The following is a 23409-nucleotide window of genomic DNA, read 5'->3' on the forward strand; positions in this document are numbered from 1 at the left end:
AAAATGTCTATTGGTTCTTAAGCTTGCAGAAAAAGGCTTATTAGTTCTAAAGCTTGCAAAAAATGTCTATTGGTTCTAAAGCTGGCAAAAAAATGTCTATTGGTTCTAAAGCTGGTAAAAAAGCTTGCAAAAAGCTTGCAAAAAGTGTATCTATTGGTTCTAAAGTTTGCAAAAAAAATGTCTATTGGTTCTAAAATGGTTCATACTAGCACTCCAGAAAGCGCCCCCCTACCCCCTCCCCCTCCTCCTCCTCCTCCTCCTCCTCCTCCCTCCCTGGTTGGCCTCTTGAAATTGAAAGGCCTCCTTACCCTGAAAGACACCTACCAAATGGAGGCTTGGGTGTGGCTTGAATTTGAAAGACACCACTTACTGCAAATGGGGGGGGCGTGGGAGCTTTGGCTTGAAGTTGAAATTCCTACTTCCTGGTTGGCTTGGCTTGGCTTGGGTGTGTCTTGAAATTGAAAGGCACTACTTACTGCAAATGGTGGCATGAAGTTGAAAGGCACTACTTACTGCAAATGGTGGCTTGGAAGCTTTGGCTTGAAGTTGAAAGGCGCTATTACTGCAAATGGTGGATTGGTTGCTTTGGCTTGAATTTGAAAGACACTACTTACTGCAAATGGATTGGCTTGAAATGCTGCAAATGGTGGCATGAAGTTGAAAGGATGTACTTTGGCTTTGGGTAAATGTGGCTGTATATTGATTTTAGATGAAATTGAGCAAAGACACCACAATTACTCCATGAAAGCCACAAATGGAGGCTTGGGTGTGGCTTGAAATTGAAAGACACCACTTACTGCAAATGATGGCTTGTTTTCAGCCCAGTAGTTTCTTGTGTCTCCAGTGAAATGAATTGGCCCAAAATATCCGATTCTGGAATAATCTCGAATCAGTTCAGTCCAATCAAGGATAGTCCTGTCTAACTCTCAAAAGATAGAGGTCTTAGGGATAGTGGAATTAAGGGATATGGAGAGAAGGCAAGAATGGGGTACACATTGTGGATGATCAACCATGATCCCATTGAATGGCTCGAAGGGGACGAATGGCTTACTCCTGCACCTATTGTCTATTGTCTATTGATAGTAGTTCAGGACTGCTCTCTGATTGCCGTAGGAGAGTTCAGTTGCCTGATCAGTGTTAATGTCCAATGTTTAGAGTTTCCTGAGTCATTTCCTGTGTCTGTATGTGTCGGGTTGTTACTTGGGGTCGGAGCACCAAGGCAAATTCCTTGTATGTGAATACTTGTCACCTCTATATTAGCTGAAGATTTACGAGGAATGCTACCAGGGTGTGAGCTGGCAATGTTTCAGTGATGTTTGCATCTATTAACAGCACCGACATTCAGTCACGCTAAGCAAGCTATTTGTACGCTGCTGTTTATAATATTGCAAGGCAGCACAGGAATAGACATCCCCTGTTATAAAGTCCGCGACCTCAGCTCAAATAATGCAGGTAAAACTAAGCTGCAAATAACATGCCTCAGAAAGCCACAGGAAACAAACAGTCACAGAGTGCTGAAGCAAAGTAATATACAGGAACTATACAGGAACTCAATGTCTTCCTGAAGAGAGACACAAAAAGCTGGAGGAACTCAGCCGGCCAGGCAGCATCTCTGGAGGAAAGGAACAGCTGACGTTCCGGGTCGAGACCCATCTTCAGACTTAGACAATAGACAATAGGTGCAGGAGTAGGCCATTCGGCCCTTCACTGTGATCACGGCTGATCATCCAAATTCTGAATCTGAATCTGAATTCCTTTATTGTCATTCAGACCTTTCCTCCGTTCCTGCCTTCTCGCCATATCTCCTGACTCCGCTAACTTTAAGAGCTCAATCTAACTTCTGAAGAACGGTCTTGACCCGAAACGTCATCTATCCCTTTTCTCCAGAGATGCTAGACTCAAAAAGCTGGAGGAGTCACCTCTACATTAGCTGAATCTCTGGAGAGAAGGAATGGGTGATGTTTCGGGCCGAGACCCTTCTTCAGCTACCCGTCCCACTGAGTTACTCCAGCATTTTGTATCTATCTTCGGTGTAAACCAGCATCTGCAGTTCCTTCCTACACTCAATGTCTTCCTGGTTTTGCCCACCTTTTCATCTCATAAATCCATGTTTACCGGAATGCTGCTTTGATCAGAGAGCATTAGCTATAAATTCAGTTTAGTTTATCGAAGTACATGTGAAAAGCTTCTTTGTCAAGCGCTAACCAGTCAATGAAAAGACTATTCGTGATGACAATCAACCTGTCCACTGTGTACAGATACCAGATACTGACTCTGGATTCCCCGATGTTGGGGGAGTCCAGAACCAGGGGCCACAGTTTAAGAATAAGGAGTGGGCCATCTAGAACGGAGATGAGGAAACACTTTTTCACACAGAGAGTTGTGAGTCTGTGGAATTCTCTGCCTCAAAGGGCGGTGGAGGCTGGCTCTCGGATTCTTTCTATAGACAATAGTGCAGGAGTAGGCGATTCGGCCCTTCGAGCCAGCACTGAGAGAACTAGATAGGGCTCTTGAAGATAGCAGAGCCAGGGGATATGGGGAGAAGGCAGGAACGGGGTACTGATTGGAGATGATCAGCCATGATCACAGTGAATGGCGGTGCTGGCTCGAAGGGCCGAATGGCCTACTCCTGCACCTATTGCCTATTGTCTATTGATAAAGGGTATAACATTTAGTGTAGGATAAAGTCCAATTAAAGGTCTCCAATGAGGTAGATGGGTGATCGGGACCGCTCTCCAGTTGGTGAGAGGACGGTTCAGTTCCTCATAACAAACATGGAACTTTTTCTCTGGGTCATTAGAGGTCAAGGGGAGAACTGATAGACGTTTATAAGATCACAAGGTCATAAGTGATAGGAGCAGAATTAGGTCATTCGGCCCATCTACTCCACCATTCAATCATGGCTGATCTATCCCTCCCAAATGTTCCCCATGTTGGGGGAGCCCAGAACCAGGGATAGACACAAAATTCTGGAATAACTCAGCGGGTGAGGCAGCATCTCTGGAGAGAGTGAATGGGTGACGTTTCAGTTCGAGACCAAACTGATGTCAGGGGAGGGGGTGGGACAAAGATAGAATGTAGGTGGAGAAAGTAAGACTAGTGGGAGGGGATGGAGAGAGAAAGCAAAGGCTATCTGAAGTTAGAGAAGTCTATGTTCATACCGCTGGGGTGTAAACTACCCAAGTGAAATATGAGGTGCTGTTCCTCCAATGTGTGCTGGGCCCCACTCTGACAATGGAGGAGTCCCAGGACAGAAAGGTCAGATTCAGAATGGAACTTCATCCAAGGATCCAAACAGTCTTTCTAGGTGATGCAGAGGTTCACTTGCACCTCCTCCAACCTCATCTACTGTATCCGCTGTTCCAGGTGTCATCTTCTCTACATCGGCGAGACCAAGTGCAGGTTTGGCGATCGTTTCACTGAACACCTCCGCTCAGTTCACCTTAACCTACCTGATCTCCCAGTGGCTCAACACTTCAACTCCCCCTCCCATTCCCAATCTGTTCTGGAGTCTGGTGGTGCGTGCTCAAAAGCTTTGTAGCTGCCAACCGACAGGAGGAGGGAGAATGAGGAATGATCGGGTTGGGAAAACAGTAGGTAAAAAAAGATCAGAAGAGTGAATATGGGATTCAGCAAGTCAAGGTTGAGACCTCCAAATGGTGAGAGTGGGAGGACATGAGAGGAATGATGCACAGAGTCTTTTGCCCAGAGTAGGGGAATCGATAACCAGAGGACATTGGTTTAAGGTGAGGGGGGAAATATTAAATTGGAACCCAAAGGGCCGACTTTTTTTTCACACAAAGGGCGGAGTGTGTATGGAACGAGCTGCTGGAGAAGGTAGTTGAGAGAGGTACTATCATATACATTTAAGAGACATTTAGACAGATACATGGATAGGACCGGTTTAGATGGATATGGGCCAAATGTAGGCAGGTGGGACTAGTGTAGATTGGGCATGTTGGCTGGATTGGGCATGTTGGGCCGAAGGACCTGTTTCCATGCTGTGTAGGATGATAGACAGAGAGTGATACAGCGTGGGAACGGACTCTTTGGCCCAACTTGCCCATGCCGACCAAAATGCTCCACCTACACTAGTACCACCTGCCTGTGTTTGACCCATATCCCTCCAAGCCTATCCTATGACTCGATGACAACATTCTGACAACCAGCATCCTGTAACAAGGGCAGGGTTGCATGATCTTTAGTAAAACTACAGTTTTATTTCCCGCTTATACTAAACCAGCCACATGGTGTGCGTGAGGAAGTGTGAAGAACTTCGGACTCAGTGTGCGCGAAGAGGTCTCGACCCAAAACGCCACCTATTCCTTTTCTTCAGAGATGCTGTCTGACCCCCCCTCTCTCTCTCTCTCTGTTATGTGATCTCCCTGAGCCAGGAAGTCCCCATCCCCAAGACTTGAACCACACAGCGCATTGTGGGACAGGCGAAGATGGAGGCTCCTTCATTGCCTCCTTGAAGGAGTTTCACATCTTCCTCTCTACTGACTAAACCAAACCCTTGATCCTGTCCCGCCAGCCTTTTTTTCAAAATTTAGCAACTCAAAATAGGTGAGTCTTCATTGCCGGGAAATACGGTAAGCTCAGGTAGAATAGGTGGTGCAGTTCCTTCTCTCCAGAGATGCTGCCTTATTCCAGCTTTTTGTGTCTATCTTCGGTTGAAACCAGCATCCGCAGTTCCTTCCTACACATGGTGTAACTGCGATCTTTCCCCATGCTGTGATACCACCTGCATCAGCTGGGCTTTGCAGAGATTTATACGCGTTTGGCTTTGAACGTCAGGCTTCAGCTGTGGTGGAAGTCTTGACCGCTGAGAGCCGAACATGTCCACCAGCTCACAAGCTCTAGGAGTAGATTTAGGCCATTCGGCCCATCGAGCCTAGTCCGCCTTTCAATCGTGGTTGATTTCTCCCTCCTAATCCCATTTTCCTGCCTTCTCCCCATCGCCCTCGACGCCCGTTCTAATCAAGAATCTAATCAAACGACAGGTACATTTCCATCTCCTGAAGTCACAGCTCAGACACGGGTCCTTCAGTCCACTTTACCTATGATGGCACTCAACTATTTTAGTTTTGTTCAGAGATACGGTGCGGAAACAGGCCCTTCGGCCCATCGAGTCTATGCTGACCGGCGATCACCCCGTACACTAACACTATCCCACGCACTAGGGACAATTTACAGTATTTACTGAAGCCAATTAACCTACAAGTCTTGGGAAAGTGGGAGGAAACCGGAGCACCTGGAGAAAACCCACACGGTCATAGGGAGAATGTTCAAGCTCCGTGCAGGCAGCACCGTAGTCAGGATTGAAACGGGATCGCTGGTGCTGTAGGGCAGCAACTCTACTGCTGCGCCACTGTGCTGCCTATTTATCTATACTGATCCCAGTTTAGTATAGTTCAGTGGCACAGTTGCACAGCGGTGGAGTGCCAAAGGCCCAGTTTTGATCCTAACTATGGATGCTGTCATAGGAACATAGAAAAATAGAAAATACGTGCAGGCGGAGGCCATTCGGCCCTTCGAGCCAGCACCGCCATTCATTGTGATCACGGCTGATCGTCCCCAATCAATAACCCATGCCTGCCTTCTCCCCATATACCCTTGATTCCACTAGCCCCTAGAGCTCTATCTAACTCTCTCTTAAATCCATCCAGTGATTTGGCCTCCACTGCCCTCTGTGGCAGGGAATTCCATAAATTCACAACCATCTGGGTGAAAAAGTATTTTCTCACCTCAGTCTTAAATGGCCTCCCCTTTATTCTAAGACTGTGGCCCCTGGTTCTGGACTCGCCCAACATTGGGAACATTTTTCCTGCATCTAGCTTGTCCAGTCCTTTTATAATTTTATATATTTCTATAAGATCCCCCCCCCTCATCCTTCTAAACTCCAGTGAATACAAGCCTAAACTAACACAAGCCTGTTTATATTGAGTTTGTACGTTCTCCCTGTGACCGCGTGGGTTTTCTCTGCATGCCCCGGTTTCCTCCCACACTCCAAAGACGTACAGGTTTGTCGGTTCATAGGCTTCTGTAAAATTGTAAATTGTCCTTTGTGGAGAGGATAGTGCTAGTGCACGGGGTGATCGCTGGTGTACTGTGGCCAAAGGGGCTGTTTCCACGCTGTAAGTCTAAAGTCTAATGTAAAGATACAGCATGAAAACAGACCCTTCGGCCCATTGAATACATGGCGACCATTAATCAACCATTCACATCACTTCTATGTCATCCCTCTTTCTCATCGACCCCCCCGGCGCACTTGGGGCCAATTTACCGCCAACCCCGCACATCATTAGCATGCGGGAGGAAACTGGAGCACCCGGCGGAATTTTCATTCTGAGTATGAAGAAAGGTCCTGACCCGAAACATCGCCTGTCCATTCCCTCCGCGGATGCTGCTTGACCCGTTAAGTCCCTCCAGCACTTTGTGTTTTACTGAAGAATTCAGCATCTGCAGTTCCTCGTGTGTCGCGTCCCAAATATTTGCTGGATAATTTGACAACGTCCTTGGACCTCACAGTAGCAGCAAACCCCATTGACAAATGAGAAATATTGTGCCGTGTTTGATGACATGTGGGAAATGAACTAGAAAATACATTTTTTCTTCTATTTATTACAGGTCTGATTCATTTGGTCTTGCGCCATGAATCAAGTCGTACATCTAAATAACAAAGTGCTTCCAAAGAAAGTGAAGTGGAAAATGAACCCATTTTTACTGAATGGTGAAGTAGGCTTGTAATGTCTACATGGTCACTCTTTTATTTAGAGATACAATGCAGAAACAGGCCCGTTTGCCCACCGTGCCAACCAGCGATCCCCGCACACTGACACTATCCTACGCACACTAGGGTCAATTAACAATATTTGCCAAATTAGCCTACAAACCCGCACGTCTTTCGAGTGTGGGAGGAAACCGGAGATCTTGGAGAAAACCCACACGGTCACGGGGAGAATGTACAAACTCTGTACAGGCAATAGACAATAGGTGCAGGAGTAGGCCATTCGGCCCTTCGAGCTACCACCGCCATTCAATGTAATCATGGCTGATCATCCCCAATCAGTACCCCGTTCCTGCCTTCTCCCCATATCCCCTGACTCTGCAATTTTTAAGAGCTCTATCCAGCTCTCTCTTGAAAGCATCCAGAGAACCGGCCTCCACCGCCCTCTGAGGCAGCGTCATAGGCTCGGTCTCTGGCATTGTAAGGCAGCAACTTTACCACCGTGCCACCTCTTGCTATTGTTTTCAATTGATGATTCACACACTTGTTTTGTAGGGCAATAATAGTTTGTGACGCAATCCACCTATTGATCTGTATCTGTGGCATTAAATATAAATGATTGTCAAAGAATCTAATTGCAGGTAAAGGAAGGTAAAGGGCCTGTCCCACTTGGCCGTCATTTGCGCCTCATTTACGCATCATATGTAAAATAGGTCGCCGGGCATGGAGAGGCGTGGAGGAGCGTGGAGTTGCGATCGGTATCGCCCAGCGCTCCAGGATTTCATCCTGTACGAAATCCTCGCGTGCCACCTGCGTGATGTGTCGCTGACACATTGGCGTCGCACGCTGCATCCCGACGTCTCATGTGTATCGCGTGGTGACGCATGGTTACGTCACCGTGCGTAACCATGAGCCGGAGCGCGCCGTAAGGTATTCTAATGATGTCGTGCACCAGACGGCATGATGACGTGGGATTTGCGCGCGACGTCGCGCGTAACAACATGGTGACCTATTTTACGCTCATACTTTACCCATACGCTCCTGCCCTCAGGTCAGCTGGTCAGCTGCTCCTGGAGGTACCGAGGTCTAGTCGGAGGCTCAGAGGGGATAGAGCCTTCTCTGTTGCTGCTCCAGCACTCTGGAACACCCTGCCGTTGCACATCAGACAGGCCCCCTCACTGTCCATCTTCAAATCCAGTGTTAAAACGCATTTGTACTCCCTGGCTTTTGACCGTGCCTGAGGCTTTGCTTCTGTTTGTGGTGTTTTTGATGTTTCTTTATTTTACATGTCTTTTCCTACTATTTCTTTTGATTGTTATTTTTGGTGTGTATTAACTTTTTTGTCAATGATTAGTGATGTACAGCACTTTGTTGCAGCTATGTTTGTTTTTAAAGTGCTCTATAAATAAAATTATTATTATATTATTATTATTACATATGACGCGTAAATGAGGCGCAAATGACGGGCAAGTGGGACAGGCCCTTTACTTTCCACTACTAATGCAAGTGCTCTTCATAAACACCCCATTCTGTCCGAGCACTAACAACAGATAACCATGAGAGATAACCATGCCACAAAGTGGAGGAAAAGTTGCAGCTATAATTTAAAGACACTGTCTGCAGTAATCTTGTCAACATTTCAAATGTTACAAGTTCACATGTTCACAAGTTATAGTAGGATAAGGCCATTTGACCCATCGAGTCAACCCCGCCATTCAATCATGGCTGATCTCTGCTTCCTAATCCCATTTTCTTGCCTTCTCCCCATAACCCTTGACACCCGTATTAATCAAGAATTTGTCTATCTCTGCCTTAAAAATATCCACTGACTAGGCCACGATCAGCCAAGTAGACTGAATCTTCACCCCCAAACCCCACACCACGCCTCCCCCCCCCCCCCCCCCCCCCCCCCCCCCCCCCCCCCCCCCCCCCCCCCCCCCCCCCCCCCCACCCCCCCACCCCATCCCCTCTAAACCCTCCCTCTCTGTAAGCAGAGTGGCCACTCTATTCAGCATTGGGTCAATTTGTGCCTTTATTGCACCTATAGCATTGTAGGTCACTTGATTTTTGTTTTTGTACATGGGAATTATCTTGTGAGAGAAAGACCATGTGGAAGGGCCTCTAGGTTCCCACATTAGTTATCAATTTACAAACCGCGGCAACTGAAATCAATTTTAACGGAACTCCGATACAAGGAACTGCAGGTATTGCTTTGCAAAAAAAAAAGACAAAACATGTTGGAGTAAAAGCCTTGTCCCACTGTACGAGTTCATTCAAGAGCTCTTTCTCGTTTAAAAAAAATCAAACTCGTGGTAAGCACGTAGAATGAACATAGCGGGTACGTCGGAGCTCGGGGACGTCTCTTAGCGGCTTGTAACGCTAACAGAAGGTACTCAGAAAACGCGGTAAGCTCAGGAAGACTCGTGAAGATTTTTCAACATGTTCAGCCAAATGTCCACGAGAGCCCTGAGTACCAGCAAACGGCCATTACCGTAAATCTCCGAGTTCGAATCAGGGCAAACTCGGGAGAACTCTTGAATAAACTCGTACAGTGGGACAGGGCTATAACTCAGCTGGCCAGAAACCATCTCTGGAGAACTGGAGAATCGTAGAGTGATGAAGTCATGTGGCATGGAGACAGGCTCTTTGGCCCATCTTGCCCATTTTCTCCTTTGTACCCTGCATGGTTTGATTGCACTTGTGTATAATCGAGTTTAACGGTAAATAGCAGGCAACTCAATCTTCCTTCAATATGTATCATGGTACATATGAAACGTAATGAACCAATATCACGAACAAGTCCATAAAACAGTAGAGCGGAATTAGGCCATTCGGCCCATCGAGCCTGTTCCACCATTGGATCATGGTTGATCTATTTTCCTCTCTCAACCCCATTCTCCTGCCTTCCCCCCGTAACTTTTGACACCTGTACTAATCCAGAATCTGTCGATCTCCGCTTTAAAAATACCCAATGGCTTGGCCTCCACAGCCGTCTGTGATAAAGAATTCCACAGATTCACCACCCTCTGACTAAAGAAATCCCTCCTCATTTCCATACTAAAGGTACATAGAAACATAGAAACATAGAAATTAGGTGCAGGAGTAGGCCATTCGGCCCTTCGAGCCTGCACCGCCATTCAATATGATCATGGCTGATCATCCAACTCAGTATCCCGTACCTGCCTTCTCTCCATACCCCCTGATACCCTTAGCCACAAGGGCCACATCTAACTCCCTCTTAAATATAGCCAATGAACTGGCCTCAACTACCCTCTGTGGCAGAGAGTTCCAGAGATTCACCACTCTCTGTGTGAAAAAAGTTCTTCTCATCTCGCTTTTAAAGGATTTCCCCTTTATCCTTAAGCTGTGACCCCTTGTCCTGGACTTCCCTAACATCGGGAACAATCTTCCTGCATCTAGCCTGTCCAACCCCTTAAGAATTTTGTAAGTTTCTATAAGATCCCCTCTCAATCTTCTAAATTCTAGAGAGTATAAACCAAGTCTATCCAGTCTTTCTTCATAAGACAGTCCTGACATCCCAGGACTGTCTTATGTACAATCTTGTACGTAATGTACGTTCTTTTATTCTGAGACTATATCAACTGGTCCTAGACTCTCCCACCAGTGGAATGGGAGTGTAATGAGGGCAAGGGATAGATAGATTCTTGATTGGTACGGGTGTCAGAGGTTATAGGCAGAAGGCAGGAGAATGGGATTAGGAGGGAGAGATAGATCAGCCATGATTGAATGGCAGAGTAGAAGATGGGGCCGAACGGCCTAATTCTGCTCCTATCGCTTATGAGGGCTGAGGTGGAAAGATGGAAATAAAATGCACAAAACCTTTATCGCACCGACATTATCTTTGTTCACATTTTTAACACACAAGGACGAGTTAACTTGAATATTAGATTAAAAAAATTAATGAAGTAAAATTAATGTTAAGGAAATGTGTAGGAAGGAAGTGCAGATGCTGGTTTACACCTGCCTGTCCCGTTCAGTTACTTCGGCATTTTGTGTAAAATTATTGCTTCATGTACAAAGGAAGAATTCCAGTCACAAGGGGACTAAGAAGGAACTCTGACATGCTCACCTTTTGGTTTCTTCATCTGTGGTAGACTGCTGATTGTAGTTGCTTGAATTATTTCAACGACAATTTGATATCTGTTCAAGAGACAGAATTGTGAACTATTTTGACTTAAGTAATATATGCAATCACAACGTAGCGGCAATTTGATTAAATACCCCACTAATTACCACAACCGCAATACTCCAGTGCTAAAAGCTAGACACAAAATGCTAGACACACAGCGGGAGAAGGAATAGATGGAAGTTCGGGTCAAGACTTGTTGAAAATCCAGCGGCGACCAGAAAGACGCCACGACTCTTTGGGCGACTGAGGAGACAACTCACGACCATACAGGCGAGATGTGAAGCCTGTACGGTCCGTGAGTAGTCGCCCAAAGAGTGGTACCTTGTTCTGGTCGCGGCTGGAGTTTCAACATGTTGAAAATTTTCGGCGACCTGCAACGACCTATGACGGGTGTCGGCAGTCGCCGAAAAAGTCGCGTAAGTGGGACAGGCCCTTAAGCATTCGGGTTAGGGTTAGGGTTAGAAGGGTCTCGATCCGAAACGTCACCTACTCCTTCTCTCCAGAGATGCTGTCTGACCCGCTGAGTTACTCCAGTATTTTGTCTATCTTCGGTGTAAACCGGCATCTGCAGTTCCTTCCGACACACTGCAAAGCTAAAACTGTATGTCTAAAAACGTACAATAGAGGGCAACTTATTTTTTTCACATAGCTTTAAGATGAAAGAAGAAAATGTCAAGGAGATGTCCCAGCCAAGCTTTTATTTTACACAGCTTTAAGATAAAACGGGGAAAGTTTAAAGCAGATGTCCAGGGCAGATAATTTACAGGGCGTCATAGTCATAGAGTGATACAGCCCTTCGTGTCAACTTGTCCACATCGGCCAACAATGTCCCAGCTGCACTTGGCCCATAACCCTCCAAACCTGTCCTATCCGTGTACCTGTCCAACTGTTCCTTAAACGGTGGGATAGTCCCAACCTCAACTACCTCCTCTGGCAGCTTGTTCCATAAACCCAGAGATCGGTGGGTTCCTACAATGTGCTGCCAGGGGTAGCGGGTGGCAGCAGATATGATAGTAGCCGTTTAAGAGGCTTTTGGATCGGCATATACTGTAGATATACGTTTAGTTTAGTTCAGAGATTCAGCAATGAAACAGGTCCTTCTTCCTGCTGAGTCCGCGCCAACCACCAATCCCCCGCACATTAACACTCTCCTACACACACTAGGGAGAATTTTATATTTATACCTAGCCAATTAATCTGCAAACCTGTAATTCTTTGGAGTGTGGGAGGAAACTGAAGATCTCAGTGGAAACCCACGGAGGTCACGGGGAGAACGTACAAACTCCGTACAGACAGCATCCGCAGTCAGGATCGAACCTGGGTCTCTGGCGCTGTGAGGTAGCAACTCCAACGTTACTCCACTGTGCCGCTCGCAGGGAATGGAGCATGAACTTGCCATTACGGTCGGCATGGACATTGTGGGCTGAAAAGCCAGTTCCTGCGCTACCTCGTTCTATATTCTAGGTTAACAAATGTCAAGAAAAATGCCAGACAAATACCATGACGATTTTTGTACTATCGAAAATTGTGAAACGCAAAATTTCCCTTCTTCCCTCAAAATTCAGCTCACAATGGTTTACATAGGCAGAGATGGAAACTATTTATCTAAACTATTATCTACCCTCTTACAGAATTGGAATTTGACAGGATAGATTTTGAGGGGCATGGGCCAAACGCGAGCAGGTGGGACTAGCATACATGGGGCACCTTGGTTGGTGTGGGCAAGTTGGGCCGAAGGGCCAGATTTCATGCTGTATGACTCTACGAATGCCTATTAATTTATTTCAGACCTTTTGCTTCCACTGCTCCATTCAATCTGCTTTTCAATGTACAGACAGTGCTTCTTGTTTTATCCGTTTGTATACATGTCCGTGTGGTTGTGAAGCCGATCTCGACAAGATCTGGGGTAAGCAGTTTAGAACGGAGATGAGGAAACACCTTTTCACACAGAGAGTTGTGAGTCTGTGGAATTCATTGCCTCAGAAGGTGGTGGAGGCCAGTTCTTTGGATACTTTCAAGGGAGAGCTAGATAGGGCTCTTAAAGATAGCGGAGTCAGGGGATGTGGGGAGAAGGCAGGAACGGGGTACTGATTGGGGATGAGCAGCCATGATCACATTGAATGGCGGTGCTGGCTCGAAGGGCCGAATGGCCTACTCCAGCGCCTCTTGTCTATTGTCTATTGACATTAATGTTTTCTATTCCACTTATATACTCTCATATCTTTGTCGTTTGTTTAATTCCAGAGCTGAGACTCTGGAATTTTATTTTAAACTTGTCGATAACGACAGACAGTCCTTTGACACCGGTGACATTGGCGACCCTCTTACTGTCCTTGATCGGACTTTGCAGGCTCTACCTTGCATTAAACGTTATTCCCTTATCGTGTATTTGTACACTGTAAATGGCTCGATTGTAATCATGTATTGTCTTTCTGCTGACTGGTTAGCACGCAACAAAAGCTTTTCACTGTACCTCGGTACACGTGACAATAAACTAAACTGAACCAAACCGGGGGTAATCTTCTTGTTCCCCTTGGATTGTCCTTGGCAGCCTTGAAGCTGTCATCTAATGGAGAGCCAAGCAACCTTAACATGAGCACCTCAAGGTTTCACTCCCAAGTATGTGGCAAAAAGCAAAGCATTCTGCTCATATTCTTGAGCTCCCTTAATAGTTTAGGAAACGGGCCCTTCGGCCCATCAACACCGCACCGGCCAACAATCCTTGCACGCTTCCAACATCCTACACACACTAGGGACAATTTACACAAAAAAACAAGCCAATTAACCTACAAACCTGCACGTCTTTGGAGTGTGGGAGGAAACTGGAGATCCCGGAGAACGTACATACTCCGTACAGACAGCACCCGTAGTCAGGATTGAACCTGGCCCTCTGGCGCTGTAAGGCAGCAACTATTGTGCTTGGGTTCGAATGATTGTAGTAATGTATAGAATCTCGGATCTTTTTGGATTGCACGCAAAAGAAAGCTATTCATTGTACCTTGGCATACGTGACAATATTAACCCTAAACCTAAACCGGGGTCACAATCCAAAACATCGACAGCCCCTTTGCCTCCACAGATGCTGCAAGACCCACTGAGTATTTCCAACAAGTTGTTTTTATTCTATGAAAGTGTTTGTGCAGATATTTGTTAGCAGAGAGTTAAACTTTTTCACTGAACCTGGCAATCTTCAATATGCCTCGAATCTGCTCAATGGTGACATTAGATATCAAGACTGGAACAAATTTCGTTTTTCCATTATTCGTCTCGTATGCTTGACAAAACCCAATGCCAAGCACTAATTAGACTGGGGTAAAAAAGATGACTGAGTCTGCATGAGAACTGAGTAGTTCGTTCAGGCCCAAATTAATGTGATAAATGAATGTTTACGAAAGAACTGCAGATGCTGGAAAAATCGAAGGGAGGCAAAAAAGCTGGAGAAACACAGCGGGTGAAGCAGCATCTATGGAGTGAAGGAATAGGCGACGGTTCGGGTCGACACCATTGTTCAGACTGTCCAGATTGCAATAATAGTATTGAATAAATGGAGACTGAACATCAGGAGCTTAAACAAGAAAACAGATGATGAGCCAAGGAGCAATTTAAAGCCCTTCTGTTGCACAGGGCCCTAGTGAGGCCACACCTGGAGTATTGTGTGCAGTTTTGGTCCCCTAATTTGAGGAAGGACATTCTTGCTATTTTGGGAGTGCAGCGTAGGTTTACAAGGTTACAAGTTTACAAGTCCCGGGATAGCGGGACTATCATATGCTGAGAGAATGGATCGGCTGGGCTTGTATACTCTGGAGTTTAGAAGGATGAGAGGATATCTCATTGAAACATATAAGATTGTTAAGGGCTTGGACACGATAGAGGCAGGAAACATATTCCCGATGTTGGGGGAGTCCAGAACCAGGGGCCGCAGTTTAAGAATAAGGGCTAAGCCATTTAGAACGGAGACGAGGAAACAGCTTTTCTCCCAGAGAGCGGTGAGTCTGTGGAATTGTCTGCTTCAGAGGGCGGTGGAGGCAGGTTCTCTGGATGCTTTCGAGAGAGAGTTAGATAGGGCTCTTAAAAATAGCGGAGTCAGGGGATATGGGGAGAAGGCAGGAACGGGGTACTGATTGGTGATGATCAGCCATGATCACATTGAATGGCGGTGCTGGCTCGAAGGGCCGAATGGCCTACTCCTGCACCTATTGTCTATTGTCTATTGCATAACCGTCACTAATCACAGCCGAGTACAATCGGGCGGCACGGTGGTGCAGCGGTAGAGTTGCTTCCTTACAGCGTCAGAGACCCAGGTTTGATCCTGACTATTGGGCGCCGTCCCGGACGGAGTTTGTACGTTCTCCCTATGACTGCGTGGGTTTTCTCCAGGGACTCTGGTTCCCTCCCACATTGCAAAGACGTGCAGATGTGTAGACTAATTGGCTTCTGGAAATTGTCCCCGATGCGCAGGATAGAGCCGGTGTACGGGGTGAGCGTTGGTCGGCGGCAAAGGGCCCGTTTCCACACTGTGTTTCCCGAAACGAAACTAAAACAAAAAGTAAAGGATGGCTTTTGCAATCATTACCTCAGCTGCTTTAAGAACTCCACGTCGCAGCTGCCGTTGATGAGCTTGATGAACTCCTCGTAGGAAGGGGCGTAAGTGTAGGCCTTCTTGTGGTGCTCGTTCACCTGCTCCCTGCGTTCCATCTGGGTCAGCAGCATTCGGTTAATGTAGTCAGGGTCACTCAGCAGTTCCACCATCGGTTTTAGCACTGTGAACAACAACAGACACATACACAATGGTAGGCCTCTGGGGAGTGTTGTAGAGCAGAGGGATCTAGGAGTGCAGGTCCACGGCTCCCTGAAGGTGGAGTCGCAGGTAGATCCCAGAGGGATCCCTGAGATTGATCCCTGGGATGACGGGACCGTCTTATGAGGAAAGATTGAAAAGACTAGGCTTGTATTCACTGGAGTTAAGAAGGATGAGGGGGGGGTCTTATAGAAACATATAAAATTATAAAAGGACTGGACAAGCTAGATGCAGGAAAAACATTCCCAATGTTGGGCGAGTCCAGAACCAGGGGCCACAGTCTTAGAATAAAGGGGAGGTCATTTAAGACTGAGGTGAGAAAAAACTTTTTCACCCAGAGAGTTGTGAATTTGTGGAATTCCCTGCCACAGAGGGCAGTGGAGGCCAGATCACTGGATGGATTTAAGAGAGAGTTAGATAGAGCTCTAGGGGCGAGTAGAATCGAGGGATATGGGGAGAAGGCAGGCACTATTCAGCCCATCAAGTCTACTCCGCCATTTAATCTTGGCTTATTTATCTTTCCCTCTCACCCCCATTCTCCTGCCTTCTCCCCGTAATCCCTGACACCCGTACTAATCAAGAATCTATCTATCTCTGCCTTAGAGATATCCATTGACTTGGCCTCCACAGCAATTCACTGTAGTAATGAATTCCACAGATTCACCACAGCCCTTTTATTCATAGTATAAATAGGCTCCACAGAGTCACAGCTAGTAGAGCCAGAGGATGATCAGCCATGATCACATTGAATGGCGGTGCTGGCTTGAAGAGCTGAATGGCCTACTCCTGCACCTATTGCCTATTGTCTAAGACCCTGAGCTCGGGTGATGTCTGTGTGGAGTTTGCATGTTCTGGCCATGATTACACTGGTTTCCTCCAGGTGCTCTGGCTTCCTCCCCTCATCCCAAAGCATCAGGTTTGTCGGGTAATTGGCCTCTATAAAATTTCCCCGGATTGCAAAAGTGGGATAGCATAGAACTATAAACTGACCGTCTGGTGTACCAAAAAACAACCTGGTACTAAACCCATCAAAGACTAAAGAACTTGTCATTGACTTCAGGAGGAAGAGGAGAGAGGAACCTGCTCCCTTATACATCAAAGGAGACATGGTGGAGAGAGTCAACGACTTTAAGTTCCTGGGAATAAACATCTCCCAGGACCTCAAATGGCAAATGAACACCGTCACTCTCGTGAAGAGGTCTCATCAGCGGCTGTATTTCCTAAGGTCTCTACGGAGAGCTAACGTCTCACAGCCGCTGCTGCTGTCCTTGCATATTAATATTAATTAACCTAATTAATATATGAAGAAGGGTCTCGGTCCGAAATGTCATCTATTCCTTTTCTCCAGAGATGCTGCCTGTCCCGTTGAGTTACTCCTGCTGTCCTTCTATCGATGCGCCGTGGAAAGTATCCTCACCTATGGAATCCTGGTGTGGTTTGCCAGCTGTACTGTGGCTGAGAGGAGGGCGCTGCAGGGAATTATAAAAACTGCGCAGCGCATTACAAACGCTAACCTGCCCTCCTTGGATGACATATACAAGGCCCGATGCTTGCGCAGGGCCATAAATATCAAGAAGGACACATCCCACCCTGCCAACCACCTTTTTACTCTGCTACCCTCCGGGAGGCGATTCAGGTCTCTGCAGGCTCGCACTGGTAGACTAAAAAATAGTTTCTACCATTGTGTGATAAAAGAGCTTAACTCCAAAAGTGAACACTGGGAAGCAAGAAGTAACTTCGAGGAATACCGCTAAATTCTTTTAATCTCTATTAAAAATGTATTTATATTCTGCTATTAACTGAACATATGTGCATTGGTGTCGTGTTGTATTTCTTTTAACGGAGGAGAAGCAAATGGAATTTCGTTGCTCAGTTTTGTGCAATGACAATAAACATATTCTATTCTATTCTATTCTAACTAGTGTGCAGGAATGGAACTGCAGCTGCTGGTTTATACCGAAGATAGACACAAAGTGCTGGAGTAACTCAGCGGGGCAGGCAGCGTCTCTGGAGAAAAAGAACAGGTGACGTTTCAGATCGGAACTCTTTCTCGTACTGAAAGTAGAGGGTTTCCTCTACTTTCAGTCTGAAGAAGAATTCCGACCTGAAATGCCACCAAACATCACGGGTTAGGCAGCATCTCTGAAGAACATGGATAGGTGACGTTTCAGGTCGCCATGTTCTCCAGAGATGCTGCCTGACCCGCTGAGTTACTCCAGCACTTAACCTAAGACCTAGGACCTTAACCTAATTAATATATGAAGAAGGGTCTCGGTCCGAAATGTCATCTATTCCTTTTCTCCAGAGATGCTGCCTGTCCCGTTGAGTTACTCCAGTACTCTGTGTTTATCTTTGGTATAAAGCAGCATCTGCAGTTCCTTCCTTCACTGAACTCGTTCGTGTACGTTCTAAGTAGAAAATTAATGGGAATTCAATTCCTAATTGAATTTCCATGTCATTGTGGATTAATTTACAGAAATACTTCACGCTGGAAGCAAGACCTAATGACAAAATTGATCGTCTCCTCAGGGGAATATCAATACTAATGGGAGCTTCCATGGTTTGTACGTGTATACATCCCTTGATGGCCAACCCTTTGAGTGCAACAGCCATGACCTTCATGCTGTAAACATTATCGGTTCATTTTGAGCAGTTCGATAAACTACTGGATGATTTTTACGATCCATATTTCACTAGGACGTGCAGGTTTGTGGGTTGATTGGCTTGGTGTAAATGTAAATTGTCCCTAGTGTGTGTAAGATAGTGTTACTGTGCGGGGATCGCTGGTCGGTGCGGACTCGGTGGGCCGAAGGACCTGTTTCCGCATTGCGTTTTTAAACCAAACTAAACTAAACTGAAGCAGAAAATCAATAAGTTGCAAATGCTGGAAGTCTGAAATAAAAGTAGAAAATGTTTGAAACAGCAGGCGAAGCGGCATTTGGGGAAAAAAAGTGTTTGTGTTGAAGGTTGAAGACTCATCATTCAAACTGGGAAAGGGAAGAAACAGATGTACTCTCTGGCTCCCTGGCCCTATGGTCATAAGTGATAGTAGCAGAATTAGGCCATTCGGCCCATCAAGTCTACTCCATCATTCAATCATGGCTGATCTATCTCTCCCTCCGAACCCCATTCTCCTGCCTTCTCCCCATAAACCCTGACACCCGTACTAATCAAGAATCTATCTACCTCTGCCTTAAAAATATCCATTGACTTGGCCTCCACAGCCTTCTGTGGCAAAGAATTCCACAGATTCACCACCCTCTAAATACATTTCTTCTCATCTCCTTCCTAAAAGAACGTCCTTTAATTCTGAGGGGGTGACCTCTATTCCTAGACTCTCCCACTAGTGGAAACATCCTCCCCACATCCACCCTATCCAGGCCTTTCACTATTCTGTATGTTTCAATGAGGTCCCCCCCCTCATTCTTCTAAACACCAGCAAATACTGGCCTAGTGGTGTTCCTTTGGATCGATCAGCGACGTGGAGAGGGGGAACGTGCTGCATGGGCAACAGCCTGTCCTCCATATGACATTGCCCAGGCTTGCATCTGCCCACACATCACCTGCAAACTAGGATGCATCACCCATGGTCAGTCATGACCGAGGGGGGCTTACTACTGCTACAGGCCCAGTGCTGGCAAAAGCACATCATGGGTTAACCTACTCATTCCTAGGATCATTCTTGTAAACCTCCTCTGGACCCTCTCCAGAGCCAGCACATCCTTCCTCAGATATCGTGCCCAAAATTGCTCACAATATTCCAAATGTGGCCTGACCAGCGCCTTGTAGAGCCTCATAGGTCTGTGGGTCTGTGGGTCTCTGGTCTGTGGTCTGTGTGTGTCTGTGTGTCTGTGTGTCTGTGTGTCTGTGTGTCTGTGTGTCTGTGTGTCAGTGGGTCCGTGTGTCAGTGGGTCCGTGTGTCTGTGTGTCCGTGTGTCTGTGGGTCGATGACTCTAGTGGGGATAATCAGCCCATGGAGCACGTAGCAAATTGCATGATCTATTCTTTAAAATAAGCTTTTTAATCACATTTTAATTATGTTTTTGTTGTATGAATATTACATTCTTTTTTGAAAGTAATTTACGTGAATTTGAATGTCAGAATTTTAGAGGCAATTAAAAGGTATGCAAGGAATTCAGAGATGCTGAGTTGGGGAATGAAGCAGTGTTAGTTTCAGGTTGAAGATCCATCATTGAAACGGAGGAAGTGCCGAAACAGATGTGCTCTATGGCTCCACGGCTCAGGTATCCAGAGACGTTGCCTGAGCCGTTGAGTTACTCCAGCATTTTGTGTCTTCTTTGGTGTATCTGCATCTGCAGTTCCTTCTTACGCATAGGCTTGAAACAAGATGGAGACACTGGAAACTACAGATGCTGCTTTGCGATGGGGAGTGGGAGACGTTTCTGGTTGAGACCCGTCTTCCTTGGAGAACATGTCAGCTATCCATGTTCTCCAGAGGTGCCGCCTGGCCGGTTGCGTTACTCCTGCACTTTCAGTTTAAGTTCTGCGGCACCGTGCGTGTCGCAGAAGTAGAGTTGCTGCCGAAAGGGCCTGTCCCACTTAGGCGTCATATGCTCATCACGCAGGTGGCGTGCAAAGATTTTGTGAATCCCAAAATCCTGGGGCGCCGCGCGCGACCCTGTCCACGCCACCACGCACCGTGCGCGCATAATGCGCACCAAGCGAGCATCACGGCATGTCACGGCGCGCGTGTCATGCGTCGTGACGCGCAAATGTTGTCACGTAAATGACACGCAAATGACACCCAAGTGGGACAGGCCCTTTACAATGCCAGCATCAAAGACCTAGGTTCGATCCTGACTACGGGTGCTGCCTGTAGGGAGTTTGTTGGCGGCGCGACTCACCTGTTGCAGCGCCCCCTACAGCCTGCCTGTCTTTTTTTTATTTTTTGTCTAGTTAAATGTAGTGTTTGGTGTTTTTTAGTAGTGTTTTTAAATGTGTATATGGGGGGGGGGGGTGGGGGGGGGAAACTATTTAAAATCTCTTCCCTGTCCGGGAGACCCGACCTTTTCCCTGTCGGGTCTCCGTTGTCGTTGGGGCCTAGCACCGTGGAGCGGCCTCCAGCCTGAACGACCCGGGGGCTCGGGAGACTGCGGAGCTGCGGACTACTCACCATCGTGGGGCTGGCCGGCCTCGGGGCGTGGGTAGCGGTGGTGACTCGCTGCTGCGACTCGACTCCTGGGGCTCGGAGGCTCCAGCAACGCAGCCGCAGGTCCGGTGAACTGGGACATCGGGAGCTCGCGGGTCCGGATGGAGAGAGACCGCTTCCCGGAGCTCCCGCAACGCGACTTCTCCAGCCCGTGTCGTGGGGTTGGAACGACCCGGACCGGGACCGTACATCACCTGGCGCGGCTTCATGGCCGTGGGACTCACCAATGCCCGTGGGGGTTCCAACCTTGTACTTTCAGACCGGGAGCAGGTCCGTAAATCACCCCGCGCGGCCTAAAATGGCCGTGGGACTTATCATCACCCGCCTGGGGCTTGGACATCGGGAGAGAAATTGAGAGCAGGGGAGAGAAAAGACTTTGCCTTCCATCACAGTGGGTTTACTGTGATGGATGTTTGTGTGAATTTAATTGTGTGTAAGTCTGTAGGACATTGTCTTTGTTTGTATGGCTGTGTAAACAAAATTTCGTTTGAGTCTCACTGGGGCTCAAATGACAATAAATTTGTATTGTATTGTATTGTATTGTATTGTACGTTCTCCCCGCGACCTGCGTGGGTTTCCACTGAAATCTTAAGTTTCTGCCCACACTCTAAAGATGTACAGTTTTGTAGGAAAAAGTGTAAATTGTTCCCTTTGAGTCCCCAAGATAGTGTTAGTGCGTGGGGGGTCGCTGTTCGGTGCGGACTCGGTGGGCCACAGGGCCTGTTTCCACGCTATAGCTCTAAAACTAAACTAAATTAAACAATAAGTGTGAAGCAAAATGGTAATGGTGTGACTGTGCATTCAGCTGCAGTCCCACAGCACTCCTGCCACGTACCTTTCATGGCTAATATTTCAGCAAGGACAATCCGCAGGCTGCGAGAGGAGATGTCTTTTGACGTTAAGAGGCAAAGCACCAGGACCCGTGAGCACATCTGCAGGAACTGGTCCTCGTCCATGCCGCTCTTCAAGCACGGGTGCAGAGGGAAGGGTTTCGGTTGCTGCACCTCTTGCCTGAAAAAAAGGAATTAGGCAACATTAAACATTTATACATATTTCACACCTTGGGCAACAATCCTCAACTTGAAAAAAAAGAGTGCAAAGGAGGGCCATCGAGAGGGAGGGGGGCCGTCTAGTACGAGGAGGGGCTATCGAGATGGAGGGGGGCCCTTGAGAGAGGGGGGGCTTAGAGAGAGAGGGGGGGCCTTAGAGAGAGAGGGGGCCGTCGACAGAGAGGGGGGCTGTCGAGAGAGGGGGGGGCCCATCGAGAGAGAGGGGAGGCCCGAGAGAGAGAGGGAGGGCCGTCGAGAGAGAGGGGAGGCCCGAGAGAGAGAGGGGGGGCCTTAGAGAGAGAGGGGGCCGTCAACAGAGAGGGGGGCCCTCGAGAGAGAGGGAGGGCCGTCGAGAGTGAGGGGAGGCCGACGAGAGAGGGGGGGGCCTTCGACAGTGAGGGGGGGCCATCGAGTGCGATGAGAGACTGTCGAGTGCGATGAGGGACTGTCGAGAGAGAGGGGGAGCGGTAAAAGCTGGGAGTGGGGCCCATGCTGCCGAGAGCTACATGGTGGTGGCAGGCGGAAGATAGGACCTTTCGGTGAATTTATGTAACGTTGTCGGCTCCAGAAACATGGCGGCTCTTGTGTACTGCCCGGGTGAGGGGCTGCTGTATGATTTTACCGGGCTGTAGGCAATACAAAGCATTCTACTGGATCAAGGTACATGTGACAATAAAGTATCATGGAATTATTGAGCAACTCAGTAGACCAGCCAGCACCTCACCTCTGGAGGACATGGGTGGGCCATTATTTGGGTCAGGACCCTTCATTAGCGTGAGCGTAATCAGTGGGAGAAAGCCGGAGGAGTTGGGGGCGGGACAAAGTCTGGTGGGTGATAGGTGGATACAGGTGATGGAGGGCTTTGATTGACAAAGGGGTGGACAAGAACCAGAGCTCAAAAGACAAAAGGTGTGAGACAAGGATAGATTCATTCATCATTGTTGAAAACATTAGCGACTCAGTGGCGCTGGTTTCCACAGGAACGGTGACGGACGCACCACACATCTCTGTCCTCCAGTTCCTGCAGACTTCCACCGCTGGAAGTATAGGATTCTGGTGTGTGTGTGGTTTATCATCATTCCTTACAATGCCGTGTACGACAGTGATCGCAACTTCTACTGAAGTGTCGATGGCCGTCGGCTCGCTAGAAGCTCATCCGCCCTTTGACGGGTCTTGTTTTTGGTCCTGCTGGGGGTTCCACAGCCCCCTCCTCACCCGGCAAACCAGGTGGGGGAGACCGTTTAGTCGCCATGGAGCAGGTAGCACGGGATTACATGGTACCCGTGGCGGGGAGGCGGAACTCCCCCCGACCTGACTGAGATGAGGAAAAACTTCTTCACCCAGAGAGTTGTGAATCTGTGGAATTCTCTGCCGCAGAAGGCAGCGGAGGTCAATTCACTGGATGTTTTCAAGAAAGAGTTAGATTTAGCTCTTAGGACTAATGGAATCAAGGGATGTGGAGAAAAATCAGGAACGGGTTAATGATTTAAGATGATCAGCCATGATCATATT

The 23409-nt window shown here is 47.5% G+C and overlaps 1 protein-coding gene across 1 annotated transcript in view; it reads right to left on the minus strand.

The window, feature by feature from the left end:
- snx25 (sorting nexin 25) overlaps positions 1–23409 on the minus strand; it is a 210257-nt gene that overhangs the window by 83466 nt on the left and 103382 nt on the right. Inside the window, exons 5-7 of the mRNA XM_055632018.1 lie at positions 21684–21859; positions 15454–15640; positions 10821–10891 (exon numbers count right to left, since the gene is read on the minus strand). Coding sequence (XP_055487993.1) covers positions 10821–10891; positions 15454–15640; positions 21684–21859 — 434 coding nt within the window. The remainder of the gene's footprint in view (positions 1–10820; positions 10892–15453; positions 15641–21683; positions 21860–23409) is intronic.

The sequence above is a fragment of the Leucoraja erinacea genome, chromosome 3 (assembly GCF_028641065.1).
Source record: "Leucoraja erinacea ecotype New England chromosome 3, Leri_hhj_1, whole genome shotgun sequence".
Taxonomy (NCBI): Eukaryota; Metazoa; Chordata; class Chondrichthyes; order Rajiformes; family Rajidae; genus Leucoraja; species Leucoraja erinaceus.